The following is a 16645-nucleotide window of genomic DNA, read 5'->3' on the forward strand; positions in this document are numbered from 1 at the left end:
AATCGTACAAAAACATACAAATGGTTGTACCAATGGAATTGTACAGTACGTATTTTACGAGGTGGCTACTTTGTATAAATTCGTACAAAATGAATCATGCAAATACATACAATTATTATAAAAAAAAAACAAAAATGAAACCCTGCCCCAACACCAAAGTATCAGGGGAGAACGCAAATCGTACAAAAACATACAAATGGTTGTACCAATGGAATTGTACCGTACGTATTTTACGAGGTGGCTACTTCGTAGAAATTCGTACAAAATGAATCATGCAAATACATACAATTATTATGAAAAACAATAATGAAACCCTGCTCCTAACGCCAACGTATCAGGGGAGAAAGCATATTGTACAAAAACATACAAATGGTTGTACCAACGCAATTGTACCGTACATATTTTACGAGGTGGCTAATTCGTACACCGTCAAAAATAAAGGTACAAAGCTATCACTGGGGCAGTACCGTTTAAAAAAAGGTCCTAATATGTACCATATAGGTACAAACATGTATCTTTGAGCTGCCAATATACCTTTGAAGTACTAATATGCACTCTTTGGGTATAAAGGTGTACCTTTTTGAAAGGGTACTGTCCAAGTGACAACTTTTGTACCTTTATTTTTGACGATGTACGAATTAGCCACCTTGTAAAATACGGCCAGCCATTGAAGGTTTCTGGAGGAAGAAATCTGCAGGAAATGTAGATAAGATAGTGATGTTTGAACAGAAGATAAACCGAACCACAGGATTTACTGGTCACTAGGAAAAACCGGCTGGACATTATGGTTCATCAGCGCTTACCGGGAAAATCGAGTGCGTAATGGGTGAGATCAATGCTGTGTAAAAATCACACCATTTATTTTCTATTGAAGGCAATGATGGGTAATCTCACATGACTTTATAGGGAGTATTGCTAAAATCAATCTTTGTCCCTTAACATGCAACACAACTGATAGATTAAAGAAGAATTGAAAGACAAAATTACGTAGGTAACCAAAGTTAAGGCTCCAAACACTGTCAAAAAAGAAGTTGGATCTAAAAATATTAAGTAACACCTAAAATGTTTGTGCAACTTTAAGTGTAAAAATTGAGGTGAAAAAACTTTTTAAAAATTACTTTCGTTGGTAAACCCAAAGAAGCTTTTTCAACTTAAACTTTTCACTTCAAAGGGACATTTCACTAGACTTTTTTAAGATGTCAAATAAATCTTTGGTGTCTCCAGAGTATGTATGTGAAGTTTTAGCTCAAAATACCATATAGATCATGTAAAATTGACACCTTGTAGATGTTAGCAAAAATATGCCATTTTGTGTGTGTGTTTTAAATGCAAAAGAGCTGATCTCTAAATTGTAGTGGTGTGGTTGGATAGTGCAGATTAAGGGGCGGTATTATCCCCATCTGACATCACAAGGGGAGCCAAATTTCAATAACCTATTTTTTCACATGCTTTCAGAGAAGTTACTGGGTTGATCTTTATCATATTTTCTAGGTTGATAGAAGCACTGGGGACCCAATTATAGCACTTAAACATGGAAAAATTCTGATTTTCATGATATGCCCCCTTTAAAGTGAGAGTAACTGAAGTAATTTTGTAAGTTAATCCAACTAAGACTTGACTACTATCACTATTATAACCAGTGTTGGGGGTAATGCATTACAAGTAACACATATTACGTAATAATATTACTTTCATGAAGTTACGAGTAAAGTAACGCATTACTTTATAAATGTACACATTAATATTCAATTTAAAAATAAAAAAATTTACTGAACATATTAACGTAGAATTACGCACTCTGTGCGCATAAGCTAGGACAGTTTGAGTCAGAAACGGGGATGGCAGGCCAGAGCTTGACATTTTTGCGATCGTAAAAAAACACCTGCAAGGCCTGAAAGAGATCAAGCCTCAGCCAAGTAAGAAAAAGTAACGTGAAAGTAACTTACTTTCCATGAAAAGTAACTAAGTAACGCAATAAGTTACTTTTTGGGAGAGTAACTTAATATTGTAATGCATTACTTTTAAAAGTAACTTTCCACAACACTGATTATAACATTACTATTGTTATTTACTTACATAAACCTGTATGCAATGTTGTTTTTGTGTAATGCAAATAACTTTAATCTTTACACAGTTCAGATCAAAATGACCACGCTGGGTACAGTTCAACAAGCAACATAAAGGTACAACATGCACAACAGCTTGTAAACATTAAGACAACACAATTTGTTTTACTAAATAACTTCTCGTTCACTTTTTCGGTACATTCAGATTGTTATTTTACGATTTGTGAGAGTAAAATCCATCAGTGACACCAAACCCGATGTGTCGGTGAGTTATAAGTATTGTTAATACTACACTGTAAAAAATTCTTTGCTACCTTTAATTTTTTTGTTGAATCAACTCAGTTTTACAAGTCATTTTAACTTACTTTTATTTATCTTGACTTGAGATGAGTTGTTATAACTACAGATCAGTTGTTATACCTTATAAAATATAGTTGAAAAAGTCAACTTCATTTTATACTCATCTCTTATCAAGATAAATAATAGTAAGTTGACATGACTTGTAAATCTGAGTTGATTTACAAGTCGGGACCTTTAAAATGTAAATAAATAAATAAAGCATACATAAAATTACTAAATATTACTCCAGTTTAAAAAGTTATTTGGATTTAAAAAATTATTTTGTTAAATAATTATTTTATTTCCTTTCACCTTTAGTTTTAGTGGAGGTGGGGCCGACACAGTGTTGCTTGTTATAAGGAATTTCTCTGAAAACTGTTAAGAGTAATTTAGTTACTGTTTCTGTATATTCATTGTTTTATTGATCGTCATGCTACGTTGGAAGATTTTTGATGGCCCTCTGGAAGGCAAATAAATGACGTATACCAAAATGTAATGAAGCAAATTACAACTGATGAACAACCGATGAATGGTGTGTCCTGATGCCACAACAAAAAAAATTCGTAAAAATTTTGGGCATATCCCCAAAAATGATGCTGGTGAAATAATTTGCTGTCCATTCTGTGTTAAACACATTATGAGTTCTTTTTTATTTTGTTGCAAATTTGCTCATTTTTTCACTTATTTAAGTCAATGAAGCAGTAGCTTTGATGCCCCCTGTCGCTGGTGGTGCCCTAGGTGACCGCCTAGTTCGCCTAAGCCTAGAAACTGCCCTGATGTACCTGCCAGAAAAAATGGTCATAAAATGTCTCTAGCTGTCACTAGGGCAGTACCCTTTATAAAGGTCCTAATAGTTAATATTTAGGTACAGATTTGGTATCTTTGAGGTACTAATATGAACTCTTACTGTGGGTTCACACCAGTCGCGTTTGAGACGTCAAATTCGCGCCTACCGCATCTAGTTTGCCACTTGAACATTTTGAGTTTATTCGCTTCATTTGCGCGTGAAAGCCGCACGTGAAATTCTAGTCATCGAGAAATTCACACGGAAATTTGCGTCATGGGAAAGACTTCTGCGACTCCGCATGCTTTCTGTAATCACGTCACTACTAGTACAAGCTCCTGATTGGTTAAAGCGGCGCGTTTTTCTGCCAAAGTTCAAATTTTTCAACTTGCGCATTTCCCGCGCAACACTCAATTCGCGAGGTGGAATCGTGTCTACCGTGCCGTGCAAAGCGCCTCTTTTGCGCCGTGAGACCTCCAGACGTGTCTTCACATTGATCTAACATTGAAATCACTCGCGCTTGACGCCTCTACCGCGGCTGGTGTGAACGCAGCATTAGGTGCAGTTTCCCGGACAGAGATTAGCTTAAGCCAGGACTAGGCCTTAGTTAAATTAAGATATTTAAGTAATTTTTAAAAGCATAATTTATAAATAAACACTACTGGTGTGCATCTCCAGAAACAACACTCGCACAGATATATTTTCAGATACGTCAGAGCAAGTTTTATAATCTTAACGTGTAAAGATCCAAAAATGTTGTTAATTTATTATAAGGAGTGTCTGTGGTTCTGATAAAATATTAGTACAGAAACACACAGACATCCCACAGAATTACAACAACTAATGTGTAGCAGAAGCGAGTCAAGGAAAACAAATGGGTCAGATTCGCAACGTCGACTTTTTACTCAACTTACTTTGTACTGATAAACTCTTTTTATATAAGAGTTTTATCCAGATTAAAGTAAAGAATAAAAAACATAACAAAAATGTAGAAACCTAAAGTTTCTTATCTTCAGATGGGACCAATCAAAGCTGCCCTCCGGTTAGGTTTTCAGCGTCTGTGCTCTTTTCCCAGTCCATTATCAAAAAGTTTCAGATAACAGTCATTCACAAAAGCCCTATCAGACGTACGCTGTACCTACAGACCACAGACAGAGGGAATTCTGGGGGGGACGCAGCGAGGAGGGGCGAAAACTGTGTGTGAGAATGGAGGAAGGGACTACGAATGACAGACAGGATTTGGGAGGAGTGAGAAACGCGGAGAGAAACAGAACAACTATGACCTTACCGGAGATCACATCAGGAGAAACCAAACCAGGAACCGGATCATTTTGACATTCACCTATGGACTATTTCACCAGTTTTCCCTGGAAATACAAGAGGAATACAACTACAATGATAACATTTCCCTTTTGGGATTAATAAGGTTCCTATCTGTCTAATGAGAAGTTCACAGACTTTTATTTTCACCAAATTCAGGATCTCTAGTGAATGACAGAGTCAAATTTTGAGATCTTTTGGAAGGGCATCCATGCACATTTCATAAGCAGCATGTCCCATGAGGAATACCATGAGATGGACAGTGAGTAACGGTGTGTCTGGATGCTGGACGGGGTGTGTTGTCTATCTTCTGGCTGTTTTCGTGATTCTCTCGTCCAGTGTCAACTGTCATCGCGGCTCATGGCGTGCGCACCGGGTCGCCAACTCCACCACCTCCGGGCGGCACGCGCGCAGCTACGTTCACCTGCAGGGCGACATACGCCAGAGGAAACTTTACTCCTTCCAGAAGTTCTTCCTTAGGATTGGAAAAGACGGGAGAGTCAACGGCACCAAGAGCAAAGACGATCCTTACAGTGAGTTATATATATGAGAAAGGGAAGGGGGTTTGGACAAATTTGGAATTTGTCCCGCATTGTTATATGCAAAATAGTATAGTTATATATGCAAAAATCAACCTGATGTGAAATAAATTTAGTTTATAAACATAATTTATATTGATTTGAATCTTAATTTTTCTCTTCAACTTGCAGCATGAAGTTAAAACAACTTGGTTTTGCAAGTCAGTTCAACCTACAGTACTATTTTAAGCTCGGCTTGTGAAAATGTGACCTTATTAGTGACTTATACAATCAAGTTATAATTGTTTAACTTAATTGTTTGACTTAAGTTTAAGTAACATAAAAATACATGTTGATTTAACAAAAATACTGTTTTTTGACAGTATTGTGCAAAGCTCAAGATAAAATAAAATTTTTACAAAAAGTTAGTTATATTAAAAATGGTTGAATGTGCAGCTGTTTAACATCATACAGTAATAATATAATAATGTTCTTAATAATATAATAAAGATTTCTTACATAGTTCATTGAAATATGTCAAAAACATGGTGTTCATGATGTGAAATTATACTGTAAAAAGTTGGATCCACTTAAAAAATTACTTTGAAAAAATAAAGTTGAAAAATAAAACTTAACTAAGTGTTACCAATTGAAGTCATTTTTAAAAATGTAGAATCGACATTGTTTTGAAAGTTCTCTATGATTCATACTTATAGTATAAAATATGAGATATGAGATATAAGAGATGAGAGATGAGATGATACAATGAAAGATAGGCTTAAAACGGCTTGAAAAGATTATTTAAAAGTACATAAATTATTCTGGATACACTTTTCAAGATCCAATTCTCATCACTATTAACTTTACCTCAATATACTCCTAATTACTGCGTATTAATACTTAGTAAAGTAGTTGTGAAGTTTAAGTATTGGTAGTAATTGGGTAGGATTAAGAATGTAGGTTTTGCAGAATCAGGCATTAATATGTGCTTATTAAGTAGTAATTAACAGCCAATATCTCAGTAATAATAATGCTAATAACCAACCAGTTAATAGTGAGAATTGTAAACTACACAAGAGTGTTTTTCTTTATTCTCATTAACTTACCAAAGTATTAAAAGTGAGAAGGATACATGCATTTTAACGAAAGACTTTAAATTTTGATGTTAAATCCTCTATTGTATTATATGGGGTAAGTTCATAACTTCAACACTAGAGGCTCAAAAATCAAATAGTCACTTTGTGTGAAGACTTCTTATAGTAACATAGTAAACTTTGTGTTCACATGTGGTCAAGATCGCTCTAATCTGACAGTAGCACAATTTTTCTTATTTTTTGGCTTAAAAAGTAAAAAATATGTATACACCTTATATTTTATTTAATATAACTTGTTAGGTATGAATGTTAAAAATTATTCTTTTGCACAAAATAGAGGAGACAATAACGTGTCTTTTGATACTTTAGCTGACGTGCAAACATAAACACATATATGTATAAATATATATATATATATGTATTTGACTTATAGCCTATATATTGATATATAATCTAGTGAACTATAATGAGAATAATGATATTTATGTGACAATTTAATAATAATAATGAAATTATATGCGATATATTAATGTAAATAAACAAATATATATGACAGTGTTAAAAGTAGGGATGGACTGATAGGATTTTTTTGGGCCGATACCAATACCAATTTAACAGACAACTTCTGGCCGATGCCGATACCGATATTAAACACTTTTATACAATACTATACAGTTGGTCTATTAGCTAGTTTATTTCTGCATCAAATTATTTTTACTGAACATGGATTGGATCTAATTAACATTCAACTGACCAACATAATAAGAGAGGCACAAATTAAGCTAAAACAAATATAAGACAGCATGACAACCTTCAAAGGTGGTTTTTGCTATTCAGCATTTCTTTTATTAAGAACATTAACTCATTTTTTACATATAATGGATTTCTTTATGCAGTTAATTAATAAACAATCGGTATCGGCCTTTCTCTTGCTATTGCCGATATGCCGATGGTTTCAAATTCATCAAAAATCGGCAGATAAATATCGGCGGCCGATACATCGGTGCTTTACTAGTTAAAAGGAATACATTCATTCAATTTGAGTAACAGATGATAAGTCACTTTGCAAACTTTTTATCATAGATTTAAGATGAGCAGTCAATTTATTTAAATATAAATATATGTGAAAATATTTAAATGAAAGTTATACATCTGTCTGAATGCACATTATCTGACGTCAATACTTTTTTACAAGTGAGTTATTTTAAATTGTTACCATTTTATGTTATTAGGCATTAAATGAGAGCTAAACACCTGTGTATGAACTGGGCATGCAGAGCTCGATCTTATTAAATAAAAATACCCCATAAATCAAATTAGCCGCTTCAATAAAACAAGCAAAATTAATGAGCCATTTGAGGAATTGTGCCATGCGGTGTAAACTCTGCTTTTGAATGCATAATCGTCTCTTGACACCCAGAAATCTGAGAGCAATTAAACATCATACACCCCGCACACATAAATACTAATGTTGTAATATTTCTGTTTTGTTAATGTCTTCTGTTTTAAAGTGGTTCGGTGAGATGCCGAATGTGTTTTGCTGGTGTTTTGTTAATTGGCCGTAACTCATATGGTGCCCATGTGCAGATAAGAGTCTTCCTGTTTCCTCTGTGTGTGTCTGTCTGTGTTTTGACATCCCTTCCTTTTAGGCCATTGGGGGGTTTATATCTCCTCAGACGTGTGTGACTATTTATGTCTGGTGCTTGAAAGCAAACTTAAGTTTTAATATTAATGAGGATAAAAAATAAAGGAAAGACGTTTTGCTTCTTGAGAAGAAGCAGAGCTTATCAATATGCTCAGACATGGTCTAAAAAGTCAAAATATGAATTACAATATTAAAATGATCTGAATTGTGCATTTCATGCATTTTACATTCATTCTTATATGCTTTATGTTCTTGCTGTTTGTCAACAATTGTTTCATTGATCTGTTTAGATTTACCTTAACATATTTAAGGAGACACATCTGAGACACAGAACACTTAAAGGAATATTCCATTTTCTTAAAAGAAAAATCCAGATAATTTACTCACCACCCTGTCATCCAAAATGTTGATGTCTTTCTTTGTTCAGTCGAGAAGAAATTATGTTTTTTGAGGATTTTTCTAATTTTAATGGACTTAAATAGACACCAACAATTAACACTTAACTCAACACGTAACAGTTTTTTTCAACGGAGTTTCAAAGGACTATAAACGATCCCAAACAAGGCATAAGTGTCTTATCTAGCAAAATGATTGTCATTTTTGACAAAAAAAATAACAAATATACACTTTTAAACCACAACTTCTCGTCAAGATCTGATCCAGCTCGACCTAACGTAAATGCGTAGTGACGTAGGGAGGTCACGTGTTACATATATAAAACGAACATTTACGGACCATTTTAAACAATAAACTGACACAAAGACATTAATTAGTATCAGTTGACATACAACAACGTAGGAACGGTCCTCTTTCAACACATTTGTTAACACTGGGGCGGAGTTTCGTGTTCGTCCTCTGTGACCTCTTGACGTCATGACGTATTGCGTGGGGTCACGCTGGCGCATCAAGACCGGATCTAGACGAGAAGTTGTGCTTTAAAAGTGGATATTTGTTATTTTTCTTGTCAAAAATGACAATCGTTTCGCTGGATAAGACCCTTGTGCCTCGTTTGGGATCGTTTGTGGTCCTTTGGAGCTTCGCTGAAAAAAACTGTTAAGTGTTGGGTATTAAATGTTGGGCTCTATTGAAGTCCATTAAAATGAGAAAAATCCTGCAATGTTTTCCTCAAAAAACATAATTTCTTCTTGACTGAACAAAGAAAGACATCGGCATTTTGGATGACATGGTGGCGAGTAAATTATCTGGATTTTTCTTTTAAGGAAATGGAATATTCCTTTAACACAGAAACAATTGAACTAATGTGTAATCTACTGTAAGGATTGTGTTATCACTGTGTGTTTGAGACTGAGGTTGTGTAGACACGCAATCAAATCCTGAGAGGTGATCAGGCGTCGAGAGGAAACGTCTTTCAGATGTGTGTCAGTTTCCTACTGATAGTCTCATCTCTGATAACATCACACACACACACTGTGAAAATCTATACTCACTGCTTAACCTAAACATAATCAACTATTACTCATGCGTTGGCTTAGTGATCCTGTAACTCTCATAACTTGGACTAGTTACCTAGCAACTGGATAGCGACGACTTAGCAATCACCCAGAATACACTGGTTGCGTCCGAAACCTAAGGCAGCTCACTTGTTGCCTCACTGCCTCATGAAGCAATGACTTCGGCGGCACGAAGGAAACTCATGGAAACGCATTCGGACAGCCTTCATAGGCAGCACTGGTATTCCGCCATTTTATTTTTTCTAACTGCCCAGGCTCGACCGATCACATTCCCAGCGTGCGCCTACGCATATAATTGTGGGACGAGACGATGAAGGTATCTCAGCAGTCAGAAAGTAAAGCAAACCTTAGATTTGGACGTGCCTTCTTGCCTGGAACGCTGCCTCCGAAAGGCACAATTTCAGAGATTTTGGACGCAGCCACTAGAATAGACGGTTATGTCGGACGCAGGTGTGTTGTCGCGATTACGCGTATGGACGGAACTTAACTTCCGTTCTATCTATGTTTAATGGTATGACTAGTGGCTAAATTGAACTTTGGATCAAATACCTTGTCGCAAATAACAAATGTTTCAGTTTCCTAAAGACAAAGGGAGACGGCAATCATAGAAGGGATGTGACCCCCAGTGTTGGTGGTAACGCATTACAAGTAACATGCATTACGTAATAATATTACTTTCCTGAAGTAATGAGTAAAGTAACTAAAAAGTAACGTAAGCATTAATTTCCATGGAAAGTAACTAAGTAACGCAATTAGTTTTTTTTCCGCTTTTAAAACTATTCTTTCGCTTGTAGAACTATTCTATATTTCGGTGTGACTTAGGTTTTGTGGTCCAGGGTCACGTATATAGACAGTTTCAGCAGTAACAACATAAACAAATGGCTTTTGTGGTACAAATGTAACTTCTGAATGAAAATCGTGTTATAGTCACGCAAAATTTGATTAATTTATTCATGTCCATGGCACGAAATTCAGCTTTTTTCCGTGCCTTGAGCACGAATGTCTCTTTAGTGACTGCACTCGCACAAATTTCTATAAATAGTTTTTCGTGTCTATGGCACGACTTTTTTTTCCGTGTCATTTTATGAATTGTTTTCTCATTGTTTTTTCCTATTTTTTACCATTTTCGCCTGGCATTGAGGTTAGATTTGGGGTTTGGGTTAGATTTCTAAAAATGTAACAGAAAGTGATTCTAACCCCAACCCCAAGCAACAATGGTAAGAAAATAGAAAAAAAACAGAAAGTTGTACCATGGACACGGGAAACTATTTATAGAAATTATAGAAATTTGTGCGAGTGTCACGAAAAAGACATTCATGCTCAAGGCATGAAAAAAGCTGAAATTCGTGCCATGGACACGAATAAATTAATAAAATTTGTGACTATAACACAACTTTCCACGAGATTGTTCTGTAACCGGGCCACAAAACCAGTCATAAGTCACACGGATATATTTGTAGCATTAGCCAACAATACATTATTTGGCTCACAATGATAAAAAATGTTATGCCAAAAATCATTAGGATTAAGTAAAGATCATTTTCCATTAAGATATTTAGTACATTTCCTACCATAAGTATAGAAAAATGTATTACAATATTAAGTTACTTCCAAAAAAGTAACTAATTGCGTTACTTATTTACTTTTCATGGAAAGTAATGCTTACGTTACTTTTTAGTTACTTTTGCGTTACTTTTTCTTGGCTGAGGCTTGATCTCTTTAGGCCTTGCAGGTTGTTTTTTATGACTGAAAAGTTCTGCATTCAGAAATTGCTTATTTAATCAAAAAAATGTCGAGCTCGCCTGCCATCTCAGTTTCTGACTCAAACTATTCCCACACAGGCGTGTACGCATAAAGTGCATAATGCGACTTTTGTTTAGTTTAATTCAGTACATTTTTTTCGAATTAATTAAACTAAAAAAGTAACTTGTATTACTTTTTTGAAAAATTAAAGGCGGAGTCCATGATGTTTGAAAGCCAATGTTGATATTTGAAATCACCTAAACAAACACGCCCCTACCCCAATAGAATCTGGACCTTCTGTTGATAGACCCGCCCCACACATACGCAACCCAGCATTTGATTTGATTTGATTGGCTATAAGTGTGTTTTGGTAGTCGGCCCGTCTCCTTTCTCAAAGCGTTTTTTTCAAACATTGTGGGCTCCGCCTTTAATGTGTACATTTAAAAAGTAATGCGTTACTTTACTCATTACTTCAGAAAAGTAATGTTTTTACGTAATGCACGTTACTTGTAATGCGTTACCCCCAACACTGCTCATATTCCAAATTTTCAAATAGTTGTATCTCGGCCAAATATTGTCCTTTCATAACAAACCATACATCAATGGAAAGCTTATTTATTGTATAAATTTTTATTTTGTTGACCCTTATTAGGTTTTGTGGTCCAGGGTCACATATATGAATATAACTTAAATATTGTACAGCACAGCTGGTTGTCCTTATGTCTGTAGGAGTTAACATGTGTTGCTTTGTGTGTATCAGAAATGGCAGCAATGATACACATGTTCTTCATTAACTTTATCCATCTCTAAAGTGTCCCACGAGAGACTAAACATCAGATTAGACTGAAGTTATTTACGGTCAGAGTTGAGTCAAATAAATCGCTGTTCATCTACGCAGAGGCTGTCAACATGTTGTTTCAGAGGAAAATCTTATTGCTCTGGCTTTCATAGTTCATGCATTTTGCATCAATTTTCTTATGTAAACGTCAATACAGGTCAATAAATGGGCAATAATTGAGATGCAATACAAGAGTGCTATAAAAGTGTGGATAGCCTAGCTTGCATAATTTAGTAGCTACTAAATATCTCATCTAGTAAAATTTTTATTTAGGAACTATTTACTGTGAAATCTCAGACAAGCAAAAACTTGGCACAACGTTATAAATACATCCGGACGAGACACAGAGCAGCTACTGTTGGCGGGCAGAGTTTCATGAATGGCGTGATGTGAATATCGGCACCGACACATCAAAGGTGAGCGTCCATTCACAATCAGCAATGGGCGCAGACAAAAGAATAATGGCGAGCGGGTGAAATTACACTAGTCTTTATAGCACAGGTCCAGTGTTTATAGAAATGGATACTGCAGAAGTGATGCTCTCCTCGGGCAAGACAGTCCTTTGAGGTGCCTGTGAATGATGTCACACATTTGAAAAGGTGACATTGGCTGAGAAAGAGACAGACAAAAGGTCTCGTAATGGGTGTGACGACATGCCCATGACTGTGATGCAAAATTTAATTGAAAACGTCCATGAACGGCTCATGGCAGAATGCAGAATGTGTTTTTGGATGATAGAGAATATCTATTGTATCAATGTAATGCTAAACGTATCAAAAGCATGTCTATGAAAATGTTTTGCAGGTGAGGTAATGCACTATAAAAGAATTGGTTCAACTTAAAAATGTAAGTTGGCCTTAATTCAACATTAGTTTAGATAACAGTTTTTGAGGGTTTTTTACAGTGAAGGTTAGATAAGAAAACTTTTTCATACATCTCCTGTTTTTATTGTGACTTCAAGAATTGAATCTAACTAATGATTATAACACAGCTGGATTTTTTAACACAGCGTCTGGTCCGTCCTAGTGAGGAACTTCAACAGATTTATGATGTTTTATGGGGATTCCAGTTTAAGACCCCATGTGCATCCTGATCCTGTTTGATAAAGCCGGAGTCGAGTCTGCTGTCTGTCTGGCTGGATGCTTATAATGAATCATCCTAAATAAACCACACACGGTGCCATTAGCAAACAAAACGCCTGGTGATGTTTTTTGATGAACACAAGTTAAAATGTTAAGGGGGCCGCAACAAAAAGTTGGTATTTTTACACCATTTAAAGTATTATTTTATCTTAAAGACAGCAAATTGTGAATGCATTTATCAATTTTAGTTAACTTTAGATGTGTAGTATTCCTGTAGCATTGCATAACACAAAGGTCATGTGATCGATCCCAGGGATAGCACTAATAAATAAAATGCATTGTAAGTATGAAAGCATTGTCCAAATATTTAAAAGTGCAAATTTTATTTCATGGGTTTTTAAGATGACATTAATTTATTGCTTCTAGTCTACTATCATGTTTGTAAAGATGGCTTTGTAGTTGTCAACGCAAGAAGCCGTCTGGTTGCTTCAGGCGTGTGCCGGATGTACAGGAGACCACCAGTACAGAGAAAGATCACTGCCATGTGTTTTACACACGGCTTCACGTCTCCACCAACACAATAAACTCGTGCAGACTCCTGTATATCAGTACCACAGCAAACAGGCATGATGCAACATTGCTTGCTGCCTTGCTCCGTCTTCGGAAACTACAACTGTTTGTTTTGTTTCGCTCCACAAAAACAACATTTTTAGGCACCAGACACCATCATGTTTGCTATAAAGAATAGTCGATTTTGGCAGAGCTTTGTGGAAAATGCACCCAAAATGACTTCCAACCAGTTGACACAGCGTTTGGTAACTTGCAACAGAGCATATAGCGCAGTCAGGAAAACAGGCAGCGTGCAAAAAAACTCTTGACCTCAACATCTGCTGTGATTTTTCTCTCTCGCAGGTGTTTGGGTTGTATGCGTTAAATATATGGGGCATTACAAACAGATTTACTGTAATGACTTGGCTTGTTTTCTCTCTTATTGGTTTTTAAGTATGTCATAGTTGATATAAAAATTCAAAGCTTTAAGGTTGTATGTAGGTACACTATTTAAACCTTTTAATGTTGGGTTCTTTTAACCCATGGTTGGGCCAAAAATGGACAAACTTGGATATTTTATGTTCATGTTAACCTAATGAGTGGTTTTGTCCATATTTGACAAAACCATTAGTTGAAACAACCCAGATCTTTCTTTATTATTACTATTTTCCACATAATAATATGTCATTATTACTACAAATAACAAAAATGTATATTTATTTTTTGTTTTGTGAACCAATGAGTTGTTTGAACCAAAGGTTCAAATGCTGGGTTATTTTCCCTGCGCTGGGTCAAAAAGAGTCGAGCCCAGCCGCTGGGTTAAATTAACGCAGAAAATGTTTATATTTACCCAACAATGGGTTGAAACAACCCAGCATAGGTTTAATCAAAACCCGACGAGCTGGGCTCATCCCTTTTTGACCCAATGCTGGGTTTGAAAATAACATAGGTTTATATAATCCAATGGTTGGTAGTCTAATATTTACCTAACCATGGGTTTAAACAACCCAACATTTTTTAGCCTGTACAAAGTTGTTAACCCATGGTTTGGATTATTTTTCCAAAATCTTGTTTTTTGATTGTGCATTCCAATTAATATCAATCAAACTGCAGTTCACTCTAAAAATGGCTGGGTTATTTTTGACCCATAATTGGCAAACACTGGACAGAACACGTGCCGGGCCAGAAATTGACCCAATGCTGGGTTATTTTAACCCAACTGGTGGGGTATTATACCCCATGGTTGCATGACAACAAACCCAATTTTTAACCTAGCACGTGTTCTGTCCAATTCTTACCCATTATGGGTCAAAATAACCCGGCCATTTTTAGAGTGTTGGTTTGTTTTGATTTAAGCCTTCATAACTAAAACTAAATACAGCTAATTAGCACAATAAAACATGATACCCTCTAAAAAATATTGAGTTGTTTTTAACCCAGGGCTGGGTAACTATTGGACATTTCTGGGTTAAAAGGATTTTATAATAGCAAACATTTTGACAATCGTTTTTGGAACCAAATCTTCCAATATACTTTAAAAAATGCTGGGTTATTTTAAGTGTTGGGTCAAAAAGAGATGAACCCAGCCCATGGGTTGTAATTTGACCGTTGTTTCAACCCAAAATGCTGGGTTTGTTTTAACCCATTGTTGGGTCAAATATAAAAATGTTTGAGTTAATTTTATTCAATGGCTGGGTTTCTTTTAAACCCAGCATTTTTTTGGAGTGTAGATATATTGGGTTGTAGTTGAACTTATGCTGGTTTGTTTCAACACAATGCTGGGCTGTTTTAACTATAAACATTAACCCAAAGGCTGGGTTTGTCCCTTTTTGACCCAACGCTGGTTTGAAAACAACCCAGCATTTTTAGACAGTATTAAGTGTAATTTATAGTCGTGCGTAGGTTCTACGCCGTAGGTTATGCGTATATGCTGTGTGTAGCTCTGCTTAACCCGACGCACACCTCACCAAAATTTTAACAACAAGTCCGTTCTGTTAGTGTGCTGTACGTGACATCTATAGGACGTTGCTTTATGTGTACGTTTGTGTATGTGTTAACGTGTGTGTGGTTCAAACATATGGCAGGCGTGTTTCTCATAATTTGACCAAAAATTGTTGGTGGTTTTTTGTGTGTGTGTGTCTGTGTAAATTAGCATTATTGTGTGTGGGAGAGCTCCAGTCTGCTGTCTTTCTTCTCTTTGATCACTGATCACTGAAGCTTTTATAATCCATCTCAATGTCATGCTGTCTGTGTTCATCGCTCTTTCATGCTTTCATCCTGAGCTGAGAGGACACAGAACAGTCAGATAGTTTTACCATCCAACTTGATACCTGAAACCCGAGACCTCAGTTTGAGCTGACACACGCACACACACACACACACACACACACACACACACACACACACACACACACACACACACACACACACACACACACACACACACACACACACACACACACACACACACACACACACACACACATACTTACCTACATTACAAAAAGGGGACTATCACTGAACACTGACCAAGAGGGGACTAGTGTTTCTGATCATTTTTTACACACAAAAACTACATAGAAAATTTTATTTTAATGCCTATTTTCATAATATAACTTCAAATGTCAATTTTTATTTTTTTTTAAAATATGCCAAGTGGGGACCTGCAACCCTGACTGATGTCTACCTATCCAACAGGGGACCTCCATACCCTGCAATGGATCTCTATGGGGATTACACTAGTCCTAAACTAAAATAAATGTAAGAGCTGTCCAAATTAAAACAACTTGCACTGACATATATTTAAATAAACCAGTGCCCTTTGTTTTGCCCCAAAATGCACACAAGTTTTTAGTAAGGCATATTTGTTAAAACTAGTTATATTTCCTAATTAAACTAAGGTCTTGTCCAGGCTTAAGCTAATTCCTGTCCGGGAAACCACCCCTATGTGTAAAAAGTTTGGAGCAGTTTCCCAGACAGGGTTTAGATTAATCCAGGACTAGGGCTTAGTTATATTAAGACATTTAAGTGTGCATCCTAAAACAAAACAATGGCACTGATATTTGTTAAGATATGTCAGTGCAAGATGTTTTTAAATTAAGGCAGCTCAAACATGCATTTTATTCTGGGACTAGGATAATACCTATCCAGAAAACTATTTTATCATAATGTAACCTTAATGTTGACATATGTCAG

At 35.9% G+C, this 16645-nt stretch overlaps 1 protein-coding gene across 1 annotated transcript in view; it reads left to right on the forward strand.

The window, feature by feature from the left end:
* Positions 1 to 4472: 4472 nt before the first annotated feature.
* Positions 4473 to 16645, forward strand: part of fgf10b (fibroblast growth factor 10b) — a 38440-nt gene continuing 26267 nt past the window's right edge. The window contains exon 1 of the mRNA XM_073860244.1: positions 4473 to 5042. Within this exon, the coding sequence (XP_073716345.1) occupies positions 4748 to 5042 (295 nt within the window). The 5' untranslated portion in view covers positions 4473 to 4747. The remainder of the gene's footprint in view (positions 5043 to 16645) is intronic.

This window comes from Misgurnus anguillicaudatus, chromosome 22 (assembly GCF_027580225.2).
Source record: "Misgurnus anguillicaudatus chromosome 22, ASM2758022v2, whole genome shotgun sequence".
NCBI lineage: Eukaryota > Metazoa > Chordata > Actinopteri > Cypriniformes > Cobitidae > Misgurnus > Misgurnus anguillicaudatus.